Source organism: Nuphar pumila, chromosome 1 (genome assembly GCF_984573655.1).
Source record: "Nuphar pumila chromosome 1, dmNupPumi1.hap1.1, whole genome shotgun sequence".
Lineage (NCBI taxonomy): Eukaryota > Viridiplantae > Streptophyta > Magnoliopsida > Nymphaeales > Nymphaeaceae > Nuphar > Nuphar pumila.
In genome coordinates, this window is record NC_143249.1 from 181492792 (window position 1) to 181513578 (window position 20787).

Consider the following 20787-nt stretch of genomic DNA (forward strand, 5'->3'; position numbering starts at 1 on the left):
CCAAGATTGTCTATTTTGCATTTGTTTTCATGTAACGTGGTCAGCAGAATGCATGATGTTAATATATATTTTGTGTTATGTATTTTTGCAGTTGAACAATGGCAAAAGATGTAGGATGGGATCATGGAGTTAAAGTTTCAAATTCTACTAAAGATCCCAAACTCGTAGGACATGTAATTTGCAATTACTGTCATAAACAGACTACAGGAGGCATCTATAGGCTAAAACATCACTTAGCTGGCACAAAGCATGGTGTAAGCATGTGCGAAGCGGTTCCACCTGACGTGAAAAGATTTTTTCAGAATCATCTAAAGGATCAGAGGCTAAAGAAAGAAGAGTTAGAACAAAACAAGTTGGATATCGGGAGAAGTGTTTATTTTGGATCATCAGCCGACGATAATGTGAATAAAGAAGCTAGTGGATCAGGTAGTGATGCAAAAACAAGTGCAGGTGATCCTATGGACCTTTTTGTGAACAAAGAAGCACGACAAACCACAATAAGCACTGCTTTCAAAAGGGATGAAAGAAAAAATGTATGTCGTGCCATTGGTAGATTTTTTTATGCAAATGCCTTATCATTTAATCTTTGCAACAGCCCATATTTTGGTGCAATGGTAGAAGCCATTGCAAATTATGGGCGAGGGTTCAAACCACCTTCTTATCATGAGATTAGAACGTGGATTTTGAAGGACGAGGTAGATTGTACTCATGAAATTTTGAAAGAGTTCAAAAAAGAGTGGCCAAAGGTTGGTTGCAGTATTATGGCAGATGGTTGGACAGATGGGAAAGAAAGAAACTTAATTAATTTTCTTGTGAACAGCTCATCTGGGACAATATTTTTGAAGTCCGTTGACATCAGCGACATGGAAAAAACTGGTGCAAATTTGTGTCAGTTGTTTGAAGAAGTTGTTAAAGAAGTTGGTGAAAGTAATGTGGTGCAATTCATTACAGATAATGCACCAAATTATGTGGCAGCTGGAAATATGTTAACAGCAGGAAAAACATGTTTTTGGACACCATGTGCAGCCCACTGCTTGGATCTTATGTTAGAAGATATTGAAAATATATCAATTTTTAAAGATACAGTGGAAAAGGCAAAAAAAATTACAAGATACATTTATAGTCATGCATGGGTATTAAATTTAATGAGAAAATTCACAAAGAAGAAAGAACTTCTGCGTCCAGCCGTCACTCGTTTTGCCACAACATATCTTACACTTCATAGTATTGGATGTTATAAGAAAGAGTTAAAGTCGATGTTCTTATCTTCAAATTTTAGAACATCTAATTACTATAAGAAATCTGATGCTAAGAACATTTCTTGTATTGTTCTTAATGATCATAAGTTTTGGGCTGCCATATCATATGCAATTAAAGCTACACTACCTCTCGTCAAAGTGTTGCGACTCGTTGATGCAGACGAACCTGCTATGGGATTTTTGTATGAGGCAATGGATAGAGCGAAGGAGGAAATTGCTTCAAACCTTGACAATGTCCAAAGAAAATATAAACCTATTTGGGATATCATTGATAGACGATGGGACTTGCAACTTCGTAAGCCTTTGCATGTAGCTGCCTATTATTTAAATCCACATTTTCATTATGCTGACAACTTCAACCCTGATGGAGAAGTTATGGGTGGCTTTTATGATTGTGTTGAAAAATTAGTTTCTGATGCAAATATTCGGTTGAAAATTACAACACAAATCGATGCATTTAAAAAGGCAAAGGGCTTGTTTGGCAGAGAGGCAGCTGTTACAACAAGAAAATTAAAAAGTCCTGGTAAGTTTGCAATTATGTTGTTATTTGTCAATATTTTTTTATGTTTTTGTTAATTATGACATTCTTAATGTTTTTATAAATTTTTATTATTTTGTTTGAATGCAGCTGATTGGTGGAGTTCATTTGGGCACGAAAATCCTGAGTTGATGAATTTTGCAATTCGAATTTTAAGTTTGACATGCAGTGCATCGGGCTGTGAGAGGAATTGGAGTACTTTCTCATTGGTTTGTGACTTTGTATTTTATTTTTGAAATACATTTTTATATGTTTAATTATCTTATATTTGATTATCAATGATTTGAAATTATAGGTGCATACAAAACGAAGGAATAGACTTGAACAAGAGAAGATGAATGCATTGGTTTTTGTAATGTACAATATGAAATTAAGAGAGAGAAATATGAAGAGGAGGGCTACCAAAGACCCTATATGTCTAGATCATATAGACTCAGACGATGAGTGGATTGTGGAGAAGGAAGATCCAGTGTTGCCAAGTGATCCCAATTGGTTGGAGAATTCATGGTTGGATCCGAACTTCGACATAAATGTCATTGAGCATGTGCCTATTGAAAAAGTCACTTCACATCATGTTTCACAAAGTGGTTCTAGGCAAGACATGTCTTCAAGAGATCGCGGTAAAATTATATTCCTTTTACCTAGCTATGAATATAAATGTATTTTTTTAATTACATAACATAAATATTTAATACATGATTTTTTATTGAAGGAAAAAGAAAAGCAAAAGAAGTAATTGAGGACGTGGATAAAGAAAGTGTAGATGATGAAGAGTCAGAGAATGAAGATGAAGAAGAACCTATTTATATGGATTCTTCAGATGATGATATTGAAGACTTAAATATTGATGATGACGAGACACAACAAGAGCCTAGGCCCTAATTCATATCATAGAGCTATTGGCCATTTATATGTTTTTTGGGACTTTCGGTTGTAATTGTGAATGTTAACACTCTCATTTTGAAGAATTCTGGACAAATACATTAACATTTGGTTGTTAATGTTAACATGCATTTTTTAATTATGACATGATGTTGTTAGTGCTAATATGCATTTTGTTGTTAATGTTAGTTTTTTATTGAACGAATGCTCATATTTATGCAATTAGATACTTATATAGATCAAGTTGTTGCATTAATGTTACTTTTACATGTTAATCTCATATTTTTTTCGTATTTATTTGAGATTTTTTATTTCATGTTGGTTAGCGCTTCATCAATAAAGCATTTCTTATTTATTTATAATTTTAGATCATTTTTATAGTTTTTTTTAAGTTTAAACAAATTTTTTTTGAGGCTTACGCTTTGCGCCTCGAGGCTTACGCCTCGCCTCAGATTTTGGTGGAGCACCTCGCTACGCCTCAAGGATTTTCACAACACTGGGCGTACGCTTTTGCGATTTTGTGCTTTTTAAGTGCGCCTCAAGGCAAAAAGGCCCTCACCTCGAGGCGAGGTGCGCTTTTTGCGCCTTGAGGCGCGTTTTTAACAACACTGCATACAATGAAACTAAAATGCATTGTTTGAAGTGCAAAATAAAATGTGAAATAAAATGATATGCCTAAGATGAAAATCACGTAAAAATCAAACTAAAAAAAAACTAATGAAAATAAAATAATATACCTAATGAAATTAAAATGCTAATGAAACTAATGACATGCCGTGACATGAATAATTGCATATGCTGCGAAAATGCTGAAATAAAAATCAAAATGAAACAGCTTAAAATGATTTGTCCTAGAAATCTAAATGCAAAATGCCTAAAATGCGATGTCATGAAAATGCAATCCATGAAATATAAATTGCTAATGTTGTGAGAAAGTAAAATCAAATGCTATGAAAATAAAAACAAATAATACATGATATGTGATGCACTACTGTGAATGAATCAAATGCCATGGAAGACGAATTGCACAGAAAATAATTTCACGAAAAAGCACATTATTCTTTCACTGTTTAGCAGATAAGCAAATGCCGTGAAAGATGAATCAGATGTGGAAATCAATTTCACCATGAAATAAGAAGTGAAAGAAAAACAATGCTGTAAAATAAAATAAAATCGTGAAATAGGAAATAGTGAGCTGCCGTGAACCCAGGGAATTTCAGATTTAACAAAGGGAATTTCACGATAGGCTGCCGGATGATGAGGCTCACGGGTGCTCAGCCAAAGGCTGCCGTGAGGATGCTCAGGTGACGTGGATGGTGAGATCGCCGGATTAAGGTAACAGAGTTTCGGCAAACAGGTGATTCCGGCCAATAACGAGTGAATCCGGTCGATTGGAACAGATCCAGCACTGATCAGGGAAGATTCCAGCCACCGGAGTCAGATTAGCACGGTGGATAGCAGGGGATTCCGGCAGAGCCGGTTTCACTGTTGAACTGAGGATTCCGGCAGAACGAAGGGAATTCCAGCTGATCTAGTTTGCTTTCCACTTCACGATAATGATAAGAGGTATCAATCAGCAGATCAGATCTGCTGATGAATACCACACAAGAACGCCCAATTTTATAGCAGATTCAGATTTCCACAGGGAAATCGATTGCAGAAACTAACTTCTCAGCAGATCGGCTAAATGATCAACCAATGTTGTATTCCATGTGATGATGAATGTGAATGATGAAAATATAGGATGAACAAGGAGATATGCATGATGCTGTGCAATGCAAATGCAGGTAGATTAATGCAGATGTAATGCAATTTTTACACATGCGTATGCTTATGCTGTGTAAATGAAAATAATGCATATGCTAACTAAGTAAAAATGTAATGAAAATGCATATGAATGACAGACACTTAAAAGAAATCAGAACACTACGATGGATTGAAAACAAAAATTTCAAGAAAAAAAAATTCAAAACGTGAGAAGAGAAGGAGAAGGAGAAGGAGAAGGAGAAGGAGAAGGAGAAGGAGAGAAGTGCTTACCACGGTTTGGGTTGAGGAGAGAATGGCCGCTCCTTTGCCGTCACCGATCCCTTTGAGAGATTCCACCGGTGAGAGAAGGATTGAGAGAAGAGGAAGAAGAAAGAAAGGGGAAGAAGAACCGGTAGAGAGAGGGGTTGGGAAGAAGAGGAGAAGAAGCTTTGGCAATGGAGGACAACCCCTCTCAAACCCTACGTTGGTTATTTAAAGAGGGGTTTTTAGAAAACGCCCCACTTATTTTCTAAAATTCTTAAAAAGGGTCTTCTACAAAAACGTTTTCGAAAAACTCCAAAGACCTATACTATTTACTAAACTACTAAGACTTTCTAAAAAAACTATTTCGCCGGTTTATTTTTTCGATATAAAAATCTAAATCCTAAAGAAAATATCACTAACTAACTCCTAAATGACCTAAATCCCCAAATTAAGTCACAATTTATGCTTTTTCCGATTTTTAACTTTTTTGCGCATTTTCTCGAAACTAACGATAAATGTGGGAATTTAATGCGATTATTCATCGGATCATGTATGAATTAATATGATAAAATATTGAAATACATGCATGATCAAATAGCATTTAATCAAAGTTTTGTATTGTTAAGGAATTTAACAATATGAAACTCTTTTGTTGTAATTTGTACTTCGTGATATTCGTTTACAAGAGTCGCTTGGATGGGCACCCCAACTTGTTTTTGTCTCATTTATTAATCATAAATTCATAATGAAATGATTTGAGTGAACTTCCTTATTTGCGTGTTGTATGAGATGGTTCTTGCTTGTTAGGGTCGGTTGTTAACCCCTTTCATTTGGTTTCTAAATCCTACTCTAGTTGGTGATCTCAATTTTGTCATGCAACAGAAAATTGCATTGTTTGAGAGAGTTGGATCTGGGAGATCTTGTATCAAGAACTTGATGTGTTCCACACATTCTTTTGACTAGGTGTATGGAACAGATTGATTGGGCTGCCGTGCATCGGTTGAGATCTAAGGTGATTTCAGTGTTTCCAAAAGTGGATCTCGAGTTAAGGCTAGGCCATTCTTTGTTTCCAAAAGGTGGTACAATGGCTGCGAATTGTTCAGTGAGGTTTCTTGAGCCAATTACCATTGATGATGAGGATGATGATGATGTTCAGATCTTTTCCCCAAGACCTTTTGTAGAGGTAAGTGCAATGACCAGGATTATTTTGCTGACGTGTTTTTTTTGGGTACAAAAAATGTTGCATTTAGTAGATGCAAATGAACATGATAGTCTTCAAAGCACTGTATTTTATTTGGTTTTTTGAAGCTCTCGTCAGTATCCTCCTGCTTATTGAATGTGCTATATAGCCTATATGTATCACTCACTTTATCTTACATTTTGATATCCTCAATTGTTTATTTTTTCTGTCATATTTTCAGGGAAGAGGGACACTTTCTCATGGAACATCCTGGCCACCTATTATTACTGAAGAAGATTTGGAACTTCGACTTGGAGTTAGAGGTAATTTTTTTGTATTTGTTAAAAAATTAAATGCCTTTTTCTTTTGTTTCAAGGAGTATTAAACTTTCTACATGGTTTTTTTTGGTGGATATGGTTATTAAATCAGAAGAATTTTTTATGTCATGCATGGTTATGATCATGTGCTTATTATTTTGTTTGTATGTTCTATGATATGTCGCCTTATCTTGATATCATTTGATCTTCTTCTCCTCCTCTGCCTCTGCCTTTTCTTTTTCGTCTTTGTTGTCTTCCTCTTCCTCTTCCTCTTCTTCTCCTCCCCTCCTCTGTGTGTGGGTGGGTGTGGGTGTGCATACATACATAGTTTCAGACATTTCCTTCATCTTCTTTTTTTTCTTTTTCTTTTTTTCATTCTGGCTTCCTGTGACGAGTATTCAACGAGTATTCTGAAAAGCATCGCCAACTATGCAGAGCATCCGAAGAATATGGTAAATATATTTGATGATGGAGAGGATGCTGATCCAAGTCTCAGGCAGTTTGATAAGGTACACAACTACACAGTTTGATATCATGTTTCTCATAACTTCATACCTTGTTCTAACCTTGGTTATTCTACTGACGAAACTCATGAAAGCTACTAAAATTGTCAGTTTTGTACATTTTACTTTTTTAATCTGGTTAGCATGTGTTGGGCTTCTTGAATCATCCGGCTTTATGATGTGATCTTATCGCCAAACTTGGGAGCTTCCCTTTCTATCTAAATGTTTTTTCTAATGGTGATGCATGGTTATTTTTTATGCATCATAGAAATATGTCATAAGCACTTTGGGAATTTTATGCAAGTCAACAAGGTGATATGTGTAGTTATGTGCTTGTTCACCTTATTATCATTTTCTGTATAGGTGAATGACAAGGTCTTTTCCCTAGAAAATTTGGGTTTGATTTTTAGACTCTCAAGTCAAGGTGGAATTGAGTGGCTAGCCTCTTTATGTAGATTTCTACTTAGGCTATGTGGAGCCTACGATTTTAATTATTGAATTACATGGTCCATGTCATAATTCTGTTTTTGCTTTTTAAAGCAAAATGCCTTATAGGTTATAGCTATCTTGATCGAGTAGTCTTCTGCTCAGATCCTACTAGGGGACTCTCCCAGCTTAGCATTGAGAACAAGATAAAAGTTTTTTGGGGATTTATATGAAGTAACAACAAATCATTTGGTATAAACCAAGCACCAAATTATAGGAAAGATGAGAAGATCAAAATGTTGCACCACAGATCATTTTGCAATGTAATTTTTGTGGTGACTCATTGTGAAGAAACTATGTATCATCTCACCATTCCAATTGGTTCTGAATTTGATTAACTGTCATTAATCATGTACCCTTTTCTCCCTATCTAGGCTCCTCCTAACATGGTGATCAACTGCCATTATCTGATTCTTTCTCCCCCTGTCACCTCCAAATCTTTTGATCCCATATTCTTTTATATTTGATACCACTGTAATTTCTAGTTCTCCATTTAGGCCTTGTTTGATTAGTACCAAATATCTGGATATGTAAGATGTTGGAAAAATAAAAAAATGAGATATATTTTTTTATTGTTTGGGTAGTAAAATGAGATATGTTAAAATCAAATTTGAAAAAGAAACCTATAAATATGTTAATCTATAGGATACTTGGATTAATAAAAATTAGAAAAAAACTAGGTTACTTTTTTTTTCCCTAAAAACCCCTCCCCTACTCTTTGTAGGAATTATGCACAATCTGAATGGCGACCTTAGTGATGATGAGAACCGAATTGGCTTGGTGGCGCACTACATGACTCTTAAAAATGACAGTTGTCCCTTCGAGTAAAAACTGGGTGTGCAAGGGTGAACCACAAATTCGCTTTTGAGATACAAGCAAGCCCACACCTACTCGTGCTATACCGACCATCTTTCACACTAAGACAATCATTCACCATGACATGGATACTTTGAGCAACTCCAAAGAGAGAATGAGAGGACCATAAGGAGAGAAAGGGAGGAGTTCACAACAACCAAGAGAGAGGGAGGTTGTGTGTGTGAGAGAGACCATAGGCCGTCCAGAGTATATATAGACCCTGTCACCCTGGTCAATCGGACCACAATGGCCCATTGATCCTAATTCCTAACAGCTATGCATGCACCAACAAAGTTCCTTAATAGTCTACATGCACCCATAAAGCCCTCTAATAGTCTACATGCACCAAATAAAGGTCTTTAATGTTCAACATGCACCCATAAAGGCTTTAATGGCCAACATGCACCCATTAGTATCCAATGCGCCAAAGGTACATTGAGCTAGCCATTTGGGCTAGGTGGTATGCTCAAATCAGGTCTAAAAAGACCCTTGACTGGCCGGTTGTGTCACATGGGTGCGGGTGCGGGGGTGCGGCAAAAAATAATATATATATATATATATATATATATATATATATATATATATATATATATATATAATTTGTGCAGGGGAGGGGTCGAGCTGATGAGTTGTGGAGCCTGATTCAGAGTTTTTGCCCTTGCAGAAAGGGGGGTCCGGGGGCTCTCCTTGGCACGGATCCCGTTGCACGGTAAGCGGGGGCTGCCCCTGGCGGGGGGGGGGGTCTATGGGGGGCAGCTCTCCCAAGAACAAAAAAAAATGTAATAAAAAAATTGGACACAATTTTTTTTTAATAAAAAAGTTGGACACAAATGACCCTAGGTGCGGTCAACGCACCCAAGGTCGGGTTGACTGCACCCGGTGCTGCACCTGCGTCGATGCGGGTGCGGCACCCTGCTAGCCGAATCCCTGTGACATAGCTGGCCGGTCAACCATCCAAAATGTTTTGGTAATGAAGCTTCTTTAAGAAGGGTTTAAAACTCTTTTAAAGAGGTTTTAAGGTCTCTATTTCGTGGATTCAAAATGGTCCATGAAAGGTAAAAAGATAGTCAACAGTCAAAGTCTAACCAGGACCAAGATCAAACCAAATCGAGCCGAGTCAGGCCGAATCTGGATCCAAGTCAAATGTTTCAAAGTCCTGCCCTATGTCACATGGGTGCGGGTGCGGGTGCGACACGGGTGCGGGTGCGACACGGGTGCGGAGCAATTCCAAAAAATTTGGACACGGGGACTCGTCTATATATATATATATTAAAAAAAAATATATATTTTAAATATATATAATTATATATATAACAATAAATTAACACATAAAGATTGTAAAATTTAAAGCAAAAATAAAAAAGCAATTTTTAACAACACAAACTTACCAAAATATAACACATAAAGAAGCTTGTGAGTGATAAACAACAAAACTTATCATAAATCTGCCTCATCGTCTGAATTAGAGGGAAGAACATGATCGATGTAGTCCATGTTGAGAGTATGCAAATTATGTTCTCCCTCCAAGTCAAAATCTTCTGGATTTACATCCCAATTCTTGGATGGTCCACAACTGCATCAAAAAAATGACTATATTAGTATCTAACTTAAAACTTTGAATACAAATATTTAAACACAAACTTTGAATACAAATAAAAAAAAGTACCTATACTCTTCTTTGGTGCGGCGAGAAATTAATCATAGATTTGAGTGAACATAAACCAAACCTCTTCTCTTTTAGTAGTGAGTTTGTTTCTTTTAATGTTACTCCAATTTCTTTCACAATAAGATGATGCAGCAGGTTGGGATAACAACTTCATTGCAAGACGTTGCAGATTTGGTGTCTCTGATCCATATGTTGCCCACCAATTAAGGGGATCTTCCTCGTCCCTTGCCACGAGCGCTGCTAAAGAATCAAATCTCTTAGTAGAAAACTTGCCAAACTCGCTATTTACAACCTTAAACATATGAGTATCATTAAAAAGTCTTCCCAAACATATCATTCTATTTCTTGATATCTCAGGATCTTCATTTGGAGAAACACGACCAACACCTGCTGTCAACCATTTTTTTGCATAGTATTTTGGATTGAGAGAGTGTGCCATGCAATGCAAAGGTGTATTGCTTTTATCCCATCTTCTCACTAAAACTGAATGTACATGATTGTAAAATTCTGAATCATCAAGTGCAATATCTTTCTTCTCATGTTTAAAAATGATACTTTGAACTTTTTCAATCATATTGTCCCACATTTCATAAATTCTATGAAGCATGGGTACATCTCTGTCAACTTCTCTCAACATTTCTCAAATAGGCTCTGTAAATTCAACAAAATATGTAATTTTATCCCACCAAAAATCATCACAGATGCATTTTTTGATAGCTTGAGCCTTGACATCATCTTCAGTACGATAAAAATCCCAATCTTGATCGGCCACCATCATCATCAATGCATTCTTGAGTTGCTTAGTTCTTTTCATCATAACAATGAGATAAGCAAAACGAGTTTCAACAACTTTCAGTAACTTGAGATCAGAATGCCTATTAAATATAGAAAAAGCATGATGATGGTTTACAACAAAATTTCTAATATTTCAAACATCATGATCTATTTCCTCAATCCATAAACACATTTCACGTGCATGTGTATTATCTTTTGATGAATTGCATATACTCTTAAGTGCCAAATTTAAACTGTGTGCTGCACAAGGAGTCCAAAAAATATGTGAATATGTATCTTCACTTGCTAAATTCATTCCTGCATGACTGCAAACTGGAGCATTGTCAGTAATGATTTGCATCACACTTTCTTCACCCACTTCTTTTATCACTTCGACAAATAATCTCTTTAAATATTCATCATCTTTATACTCTCCAGATGCATCAACAGTCTTAAAAAAGATTGGCCCATTAAGTGAGTAAACAATGAAGTTTATCAGTGGTCGCCTTTGTATATCAGTCCACCCATCAGAAACAATCGACACTCCATGTCGTTTTCGTGCAAATTTTTGGGTCTCTAACAAGTCTTCAATTCTATTTTTTTCCTCTGCAAGAATGACTGTTCCTAGTTTTTCTGAACTAGGAGGCACATAACCACTCAAATTACAATTAGCGAAAGATGTAATCATATCTTTCCAGTATGGACTTCTAGCTACGTTAAAAGGAATTTAACTTGAGTAAAAGAATCGACCAATCTTTTTATCAATTTCTGCTCTTGCCGTGTTTTTGAATGACGCTTGTATTGTTTTATTGCTTTCCATCTTTCTTTTCTTTAAAAGCTCTTCTTGTATATCACTAGCAATAGGAAAAGTCAAATTAATCGAATCGCTTCTCCTCTCTGCAATTTTCTTCTTTTCAGCTTCCTCTTGTTCTTTTTTTAATTGCTTTAACATGTCTTTGTTAACCCCAGAACATGCCCTAATTCCTTGACCACGAATATGCAAAAGATGTGCTTTCACACGCGTATAAGAACCTGTGAAAACAGTCTTACATATATTACAATGAAACTGCATATTCCCACCACCACCACTACTAGCTTTTACCCCTTTTGTTACAAACCTCCAAAGTGGTTGAGAAACTTCTAATTCAGGGTTAGAACTTGAACCAAATGTATTGATACTACCGCTAGAACTCACCATTATATCTGAAAAGTGAAAACTGAAAAGAAAATCAGTAAATAAAATAAAGTTAATAAACACTTCAAAATAATAGTAATAGGAGCTCCAGGTTCGTTCCCCCTGTGCAAATCAGGTTCAAACCAGGCCCTCCTCTGCAAACCAGGTTCGAGATAGGGGGCCTACCCTCTATCTAACGCAAAAAGGAGGGGCAGGGCAAGTCCCTGCCGAACCTTATCAGTGTCAGGGGCTTCGTCCTTGCCAAAAAGCCAAAGGCAGCAGGGGAAACAAGGAGGGGCCGAGCCTCTCCTCATTTCTCTTTTGTTCGGCAGGGGTAAGAAGGAGTGGGGGAATGAGGGGGCTCAGCTGACAGGCCGAGCCTTGTCACGCCGGACAGAAGGGAAACGAGGGGCCAGGCAGCCCCCCCACTTCCTGCGCCCTCTGCTCGCAGAAGAGGGGCTCGACCCCTCCCTTTGCCTTCGATTCACAGAAGAGGGGCTCGGCCCCTCGTTTCCCTTCTGTCCGGCGTCCAAGATCCAAACGCACGCGGAAGCTGAAATGATATAGAGTCCAGACAGAACTCTGAAAAATTGATTTTCGGGATCTGTGCGCTCTATTTCGACAAAGGAGATCCAAATGAAAGTTGTGCGTGATTCGCACAGCTTTTCAACGAATCCAAAAATACTAAATTCGGAGCAAGAACGACTGCTCCACGGACTCGACACCGGGACTGCTAAACAAGTCCAACACAAATGATCAAAATTCAGGGGTAGACTGTTTGAAGGGAATTTTGACCCTTCAAATGTTGGAGTTTGGACAAACTCACAACTGACGAAATGAAGGTCAGATCCAGACCTTTCCAGAACACTAAAGATCGCAATTTTTGGAATTTTCTACAGTTCTCTACGAATTTTTGAATTTCGGAATGATATGAGTTATTGTTTCAGAAAATAAAATTCAAGGATTCGACAGTAGCAGAAAAGATCAATATTTTTGAGGCAACTAAGCAACGATTCAATCAACACAAAAAACATGAAAGTTGTAGGTCTAGATTATAACTTTCCACAGAATCAAAAAAATCGAAATTTCATTCAGGGAATCTCCAAATATTCAGAAAATACCGAACACTATTTCAAAAGTTCTGTAACAGAAATGCAATAATAGACTCTTGTCAGTCCGACACCTTGACAGACAATTTTCGAGATCCAAATGGACGAATCTCAGAAAAGTCTCAACTACAAAGTTGTAGACAATTGTCTCAGCTTTCCAAAAAGCTAAAGAACGTAAAACTCCGCTCAATATTGAGTCCGATACAGATGTTTTATCAGGGACTTCTTTGTTATCTCGTAACAACGTTTTGGTCCTTTTGAAAGAACCCGAGTTCATTCACACACATCAACAACCCGAAATAACTTAAGATCAAATGAGACAAGTTTTAACATAAAAATACTTCTAACATGCCTTCAAAAGTCTTTAATGGTCTAATACAATTTAGCAACATCAAATCATGAACAATCGCAACAAATGCGAATAAAAGTAACTAAAGAAATAGAACGAAGAACCGATAGAGATATCCGGGTTGAAATCGATAATGGTCGTCGTTGGGAAGCAACCGACGCCACAAGATGAACCACGAACAGTAGGGATGGATTACCAACCACCACGATCAAACTTAGAACAGCTACCACGAATAGAACCGCTTCACAAGAGCACCTTCCACACAAAAATGAAGTTCGGTTTTTCTTTCACACCAAGATAGCTTTCTTTTTAACACCAACCACACCAAAAACTTGATTTTTCTCACTCTAGATCCAGCCACACTACCAATTTCGAAATTGAACAAGACCCCTCACCCCTTGGTCTACCTCCCTAGTTAAGGGCTTAGGTTGCTTGGGAAGAGCCACAATAAAGAGACCTTGGCCTTCCCAAGCTTTGTACAAAAAACGAGTGTGCAAGCCTAGATTTTGTCAAATGCTAATAACTCCACCAACATTCCATTTTTGACTTTGGGCTGGTCAACATGAATTCAAATGAGGTTCAAGATGGACCACACTAAAGTGGTGCCACCTAGGACCCCCCGCATGAAGACGGATCAAGATCCGGATCCAAATAGGCTGTGAATTGGATCCTGCACCAACACCAAGAGAGAAGCGAATTTGCGAAAAAAATAAAAACTACCCTTGGACCCCATACACCCTCTAGTACCACAAAAAGATCCTACAGGGTACCAGAACTATCCGGATCCGTAGAATCCGGCTCCTAAAAAAAATAAAAAAAAATTACATGAAATAACTATTGATAAAGTAAAATCCAAAAATATGATTCCGTAATGGAATCAAAGCAATAAAAGGATCACGATGAGCATCAACTAACTGGGAGATCCACTAGGACCACGAATGTCCTGCAAGCGTGTGGATCGCCTTGGGTAGCGATGTCCGGAACGGGTCTGAATATTTGGATTGGGATCCAAATCCGCTTCTGTCTCTAGATGCTCTGCATCATCCCCCCAGGTTGAAAAGGCTTCGTCCTCGAAGTCGACTCCTCACCTTCAGCATCACCACGGTACCGCTCCAAGTGTTTGACGTTGAACACATTCGAAGTTTTGAATTGAGGCGGCAACTGAACCCTATAAGCATTAGAATTAATGATGTCAGTAACTGCACAAGGACCAATGCGCTTAGGCGCCAACTTACCATGCAACTCAGAAGGTAAACGTTCTTTAGTAAGAGTAACCCATACCAGATCTCCAAGTTCAAACAATACCTGTCGATGCTTCTTATCATAGCTTGCTTTATACTTACTGATGTTGTCTTGAAGATTCAAATGTACCTGTTCATGAATATCTTGCAACAAAGAAACACGATCTTGAACAAAATTTAAAACAAGACCAACAATAGGAATAGGTGCTAAGTCAACAGGAGAACATGGATTAAAACCATACAAAACAGTAAAAGGGCTAAATCCAGTAGAACGATTCACAGATTTATTGAAAGCAAATTCAGCTTGTGCAATTATTTGAGTCCATGACATAGGTTTATCATTAATTAAAGCTCGCAACAAATTTCCTAAGGATCGATTAACAACTTCAGTTTGACCGTCGGTCTGAGGATGATGGACAGTGCTAAATTGTAGATTGGTTCCTAACTTTTTCCATAATTGACGCAAAAAATGACCTACAAATTTAACATCTCTATCAGAAGTGATAGTTTTTGGAATGCCATGCAATTTATAGATTTCTTTGAAAAACAAATCTGAAATATGAGATGCATCCATGGTTTTTCTACACGGAATGAAACGAGCCATTTTTGTGTATCGGTCGACGACCACAAAGACAGAATCAAGACCATGAAAGGTCTTAGGTAATCCTAAAACAAAATCCATGGTTATATCTTGCTAAGGTTTTTCAGGAATAGGCAATGGCAAATACAACCCAACATTTGTGACATTTCCTTTCGCGATATGACATGTATGACATTTTTCCACGAATCTATTCACTTCTTTTCGCATATGGGGCCAAAAATATGTTGAAGACACTAAATGCATTGTCTTGTCTCGACCAAAATGTCCCTTATTATGTATCTCAGAAATCAAATGTTGCCTCAGGGAACAGTCTGGGATACAAAGTAAATTGCCTTTAAATAAAAACCCATCAACCAGTGAGAAATTGTCATGAAGATGACTTGTCACTTCATTAATAATTTTTGAGAAATAGCTATCTGACTCATATAATGACGCAAATTCCTCAAAACCCCAAACGGATGATTTCATGGTAGATAGGAGAATAGTTTTCCTACTTAAGGCATCAACGACAACATTGTCCTTTCCTGCCTTATGTTTTAAAACGAATGTGAATTCTTGTAGATATTCTACCTATTTGGCTCTACGGGCATTCAACTTATGCTGACCATTGATGTATTTGAGAGCCTCGTGGTCAGTATGGAGAATAAATTCTCGATGCACCAAATAATGCCTCCAGTGCATTAATGCTCTGACGATAGCATAGAATTCCTTATCATAGGTACTATACTTCAATTTGTCTTCATTCAGTTTCTCACTAAAATAAGCCACATGTTTACCTTCTTGACTCAACACAGCACCTATACCTACACCAGATGCATCACATGACAACTCGAAAGCAAGATTAAAATTAGGTAATACTAATACCGATGTTGAACAGAGATAGGATTTCAAACGCTCAAATGATTGTTGAGCCTCCGGATTCCATTGAAAGGTCTTACCTTTAATACAATCGGTCAACGGAGCAACAATACTGCTAAAATGCGGAATGAACCTCCTATAGAAGGAAGCTAACCCATGAAAGCTACGCACGTCAGTAATGGAGTTTGGCACAGGCCAATCTCGAATCGACTCGACTTTCGAAGGGTCAATAGATATACCTGACGTCGAGACCACATAACCAAGGAATAAAACTTCAGTAGCCCAAAAGACACACTTATCGATAGATGCATAAAATTGTTCCTTTCTGAGGATATCGAACACTAAACGTCAGTGTTCTAGATGTTCAGGTTCGGTTCGACTATATATGAGAATGTCATCAAAATAAACGATCAGGAATTTACCGATGTAAGGTCGAAAAATTTGATTCATGATTCTCATGAAGGTAGATGGAGCATTGGATAGACCAAATGGCATTACGAGCCATTCATAGAGACCATCACGAGTTTTAAATGCGGTTTTCCATTCATCACCAGGCCTAACTCGTATTTGATGATATCCGCTACGCAAATCTAACTTAGAAAATATCTTTGAACCAGTCAATTGGTCCAACAGATCATCCAATCTCGGAATCGGAAACCTATACTTGATGGTTATCTTATTGATAGCTCGACTATCAATGCACATCCGCCACGTTCCATTCTTTTTGGGAACAAGAAGAGCAGGAACCACACATGGACTAAGACTTTCACGAATGTGACCCTTAGTCAGCAATTCTTCAACCTGTCTACGAAGCTCTTCATACTCCGTAGGACTCATGCGATAATGTGGAGCATGTGGCAATACTGCGCCAGGGTGTAGATCAATATGATGTTGGACTTCCCGCAGAGGGGGTAATCCGTCTGGTAATTCATCGGGAAAGACTTCACGAAATTCCTCTAAAAGGGGCGTGACTCTAGGATCTATGGTGTCAGACTTTGACTCACCACGCGATGAATCAGAATCAACAGAGAACAAGAACTAACACATGCTAGATTGACTCAGAACCTCTTGGAGCTCGTGTCTAGCAATAAAAGCACTTGAAAGTTTAACTTTTGAAGGAGCAAGTTTGGATGAAGTGGGTGGGAAATTTGAGTGGAAACTGGAGTACGAGAAGATGAAGCAGATGACGAAGATGAAGACAAAGGTGGTAGATCCTTGGATGGCTTTAAATGGATCTTCCGCCCCTCGAATGTGAACGAGTATGAGTTGGATCGACCATTATGAATAACGGAACGGTCATACTGCCATGGTCTTCCGAGTATGATATGACTAGCATTCATGGGAAGCACATCACACCATACTTGATCGAAATAGGTGTTTCCAATCGAAAATTTGACCAAGCATTGCCGGTCGACACAGACATCAACACTCTTTTGGAGCCAAGACATCTGATACGGACGGGGATGAGTCTTACAACTCAAACCTAGCTTAGTCATGGCTTCAACTGAAATGACATTCTCACAGCAACCTGAGTCTATGATGAACCAACACACTTTCCTATTAATGGTGCAAGCAGACTCAAATATGTGAGTTCTTAGCCATCGATCACTCATTTCTTGCCGCAGGGCCAAACAAACTCACCTCGTGATGAGTGCTTCACCTTGATCAGGTAGCAATATATCCTCTTCCACAAACTCTTCTTCTGGTTCTTCTTCAAAGGATTCAATCTCTGGGTTATAAATGAGATCGAACTCAGGATTGAATTGAACATCCTCTTCTTCATGAATTCCTTCAACGAATAGGGCTTTGCCACGACATTCAGTGGAGTTATGACCGGGTTTTCCACAAGTATAGCACTTGATGGGAGCGCTCGAACTAGTGGTTCTAATCTGGTTTCCTATTGGACCATTCTGACTCGCAACCCTAGGTGGATTTGAAGCATTGGGGTGACGGTAGGGTGGGACAACTTTTGCACTGGGGACCGTAGGAGCCCGCGCTACGGGTCTAGTCACAGGACTAGGCCTAACCAAGGTCTTTCTCTGGGTAGACCTCTCCCATTGACGTGCCTTTTGATGTGCTTCAGACACAGTCCAGCACTCTACGAAGTTCAACATATCTTGTAATTGGAAGTTCAGTCCTCCAATATACTTTGAAACTAATTGTTCTTCACTCTCACGAATGTCGTTTCGTGCCACAAGATCATGAAATTCTTCGGTGTATTGATCCACCGATCTAGTTCCTTGTTTAAGACTTTGATATTTTTGATATAGCTCACGATGATAGTTTAACGGCAAGAACTGAGCACGAAGCTTCTGCTCTATATGCTCCCAACGCTCAATCGGAGCTCGGCCCTGATGTCTGCGTGTCTGCTTGAGCTGACGCCACCAAGCTGCAGCTCGACCCTTTAATTTGAGGGATATTAATCCCACACGACGATCTTCAGGTACCTCCTTAAACTCAAGGATTTCGCGAACTTCGCTAATCCAATCCAGGAATTCCTCGGGAGTTCTAGTTCCCTTAAATTCTGGGATATCAAAACGTAAGCCCGAATCCCAATGGGATCTTCGTGGCTGTAGATTATCTCTTCTTTCTGGACTTCGTCGATGTGACTCAAAGTCATCATCAGAATCATACGATTGGGTTTCTCGATTTCCTCGAGAACTATGCGAACTCCTTTCCTCACGCTGATCGTTAAATCTAACATTCTCGGCCATTTGACGAGTTAAATCTTCAACTCGGCGATTAGCCTCAGCCAGTTGTCTTTGCAGATCTCGCACCTCATATCGATGGTCACGATCATCGTTTTCCCTATTAAAATTAGTTTGACCTCGACCGCCCATTCGACCCGCCATGGTGAATGGTACCTAATTTTTTTTTTTGAATTCCCCACAACACAAGGAATCGTGTCGGATTGAAAAATCCAACAACCCGCTCTGATACCAAGATGATGCAATGCTACGGTGGACTCGGTACACACCGATCCACGATCCAAGATCCAAACGCACGCGGAAGCTGAAATGATATAGAGTCCAGACAGAACTCTGAAAAACTGATTTTCGGGATCTGTGCACTCTATTTTGACAAAGGAGATCCAAATGAAAGTTGTGCGTGATTCGCACAGCTTTCCAACGAATCCAAAAATACTAAATTCGGAGCAAGAACGACCGCTCCACGGACTTGACACCGGGACTGCTAAACAAGTCCAACACAAATTATCAAAATTCAGGGGTAGACTGTTTGAAGGGAATTTTGACCCTTCAAATGTTAGAGTTTGGACAAACTCACAACTGACGAAATGAAGGTCAGATTCAGACCTTTCCTGAACACTAAAGATCGCAATTTTTGGAATTTTCTACAGTTCTCTACGAATTTTTGAATTTTGGAATGATATGAGTTATTGTTTCAGAAAATAAAATTTAAGGATTCGACAGTAGCAGAAAAGATCAATATTTTTGAGGCAACTAAGCAACGATTCAATCAACACCAAAAACATGAAAGTTGTAGGTCTAGATTATAACTTTCCACAGAATCAAAAAAATCGAAATTTCATTCAGGGAATCTCCAGATATTCAGAAAATACCGAACACTATTTCAAAAGTTCTGTAACAGAAATGCAATAATGGACTTCTGTCAGTCCGACACCTTGACAGACAATTTTCGAGATCCAAATGGACGAATCTCAGAAAAGTCTCAACTACAAAGTTGTAGACAATTGTCTCAGCTTTTCAAAAAGCTAAAGAACGTAAAACTCCGCTCGGTATTGAGTCCGATACAGATGTTTTATCAGGCACTCCTCTGTTATCTCGTAACAACGTTTTGGTCCTTTTGAAATAACCCGAGTTCATTCACACACATCAACAACCCGAAATAACTTAAGATCAAATGAGACAAGTTTTAACATAAAAATACTTCTAACATGCCTTCGCAAGTCTTTAATGGTCTAATACAATTTAGCAACATCAAATCATGAACAATCGCAACAAATGCGAATAAAAGTAACTAAAAAAATAGAACGAAGAACCTGATAGAGATATCCGGGCTGAAATCGATAATGGTCGTCGTTGGGAAGCAACCGACGCCACAAGATGAACCACGAACAGTAGGGATGGATTACCAACCACCACGATCAAACTTAGAACAGCCACCACGAATAGAACCTCTTCACAAGAGCACCTTCCACACAAAAATGAAGTTCGGTTTTTCTTTCACACCAAGATAGCTTTCTTTTTAACACCAACCACACCAAAAACTTGATTTTTCTCACTCTAGAACCCGCCACACTACCAATTTCGAAATTGAACAAGACCCTTCACCCCTTGGTCTACCTCTGTAGTTAAGGGCTTAGGTTGCTTGGGAAGAGCCACAATAAAGAGACCTTGGCCTTCCCAAGCTTTGCACCAAAAACGAGTGTGCAAGCCTAGATTTTGTCAAATGCTAATAACTCCACCAACATTCCATTTTTGACTTTGGGCTGGTCAACATGAATTCAAATGAGGTTCAAGATGGACCACACTAAAGTGGTGCCACCTAGGACCCCCCGCATGAAGACGGATCAAGATCCGGATCCAAATAGGCTGTGAATTGGATCCTGCACCAACACCAAGAGAGAAGCGAATTTGCGAAAAAAATAAAAACTACCCTTGGACCCCATACACCCTCTAGTACCACAAAAAGATCCTACAGGGTACCAGAACTATCCGGATCCGTAGAATCCGGCTCCTAAAAAAAATAAAAAAAATTACATGAAATAACTATTGATAAAGTAAAATCCAAAAATATGATTCCGTAATGGAATCAAAGCAATAAAAGGATCACGATGAGCATCAACTAACTGGGAGATCCACTAGGACCACGAATGTCCTGCAAGCGTGTGGATCACCTTGGGTAGCGATGTCCGGAACGGGTCTGGATATTTGGATTGGGATCCAAATCCGCTTCTTTCTCTAGATGCTCTGCATCAGACCTACTTTCTGCAGTTATGCCTT

General features: G+C 38.5%; 1 protein-coding gene and 1 long non-coding RNA gene across 3 annotated transcripts in view; both read left to right on the forward strand.

Annotated features, from left to right (window-relative positions):
* The window catches only part of LOC149851548 (uncharacterized), a 33575-nt gene that overhangs the window by 10728 nt on the left and 2060 nt on the right, over positions 1-20787 (forward strand). The window contains exons 2-4 of one of the 2 annotated variants that reach the window (XM_090015347.1): positions 5572-5872; positions 6111-6192; positions 6622-6695. In XM_090015347.1, coding sequence (XP_089871473.1) covers positions 5657-5872; positions 6111-6192; positions 6622-6695 — 372 coding nt within the window. In that variant the 5' untranslated portion in view covers positions 5572-5656. The remainder of the gene's footprint in view (positions 1-5571; positions 5873-6110; positions 6193-6621; positions 6696-20787) is intronic. The other variant, XM_090015351.1, reaches the window with a different exon arrangement.
* LOC149851549 (uncharacterized) lies at positions 635-2228 on the forward strand. The gene is made up of 2 exons (XR_016433539.1): positions 635-1782; positions 1888-2228. It is a non-coding gene; the product is annotated as an uncharacterized LOC149851549 (long non-coding RNA).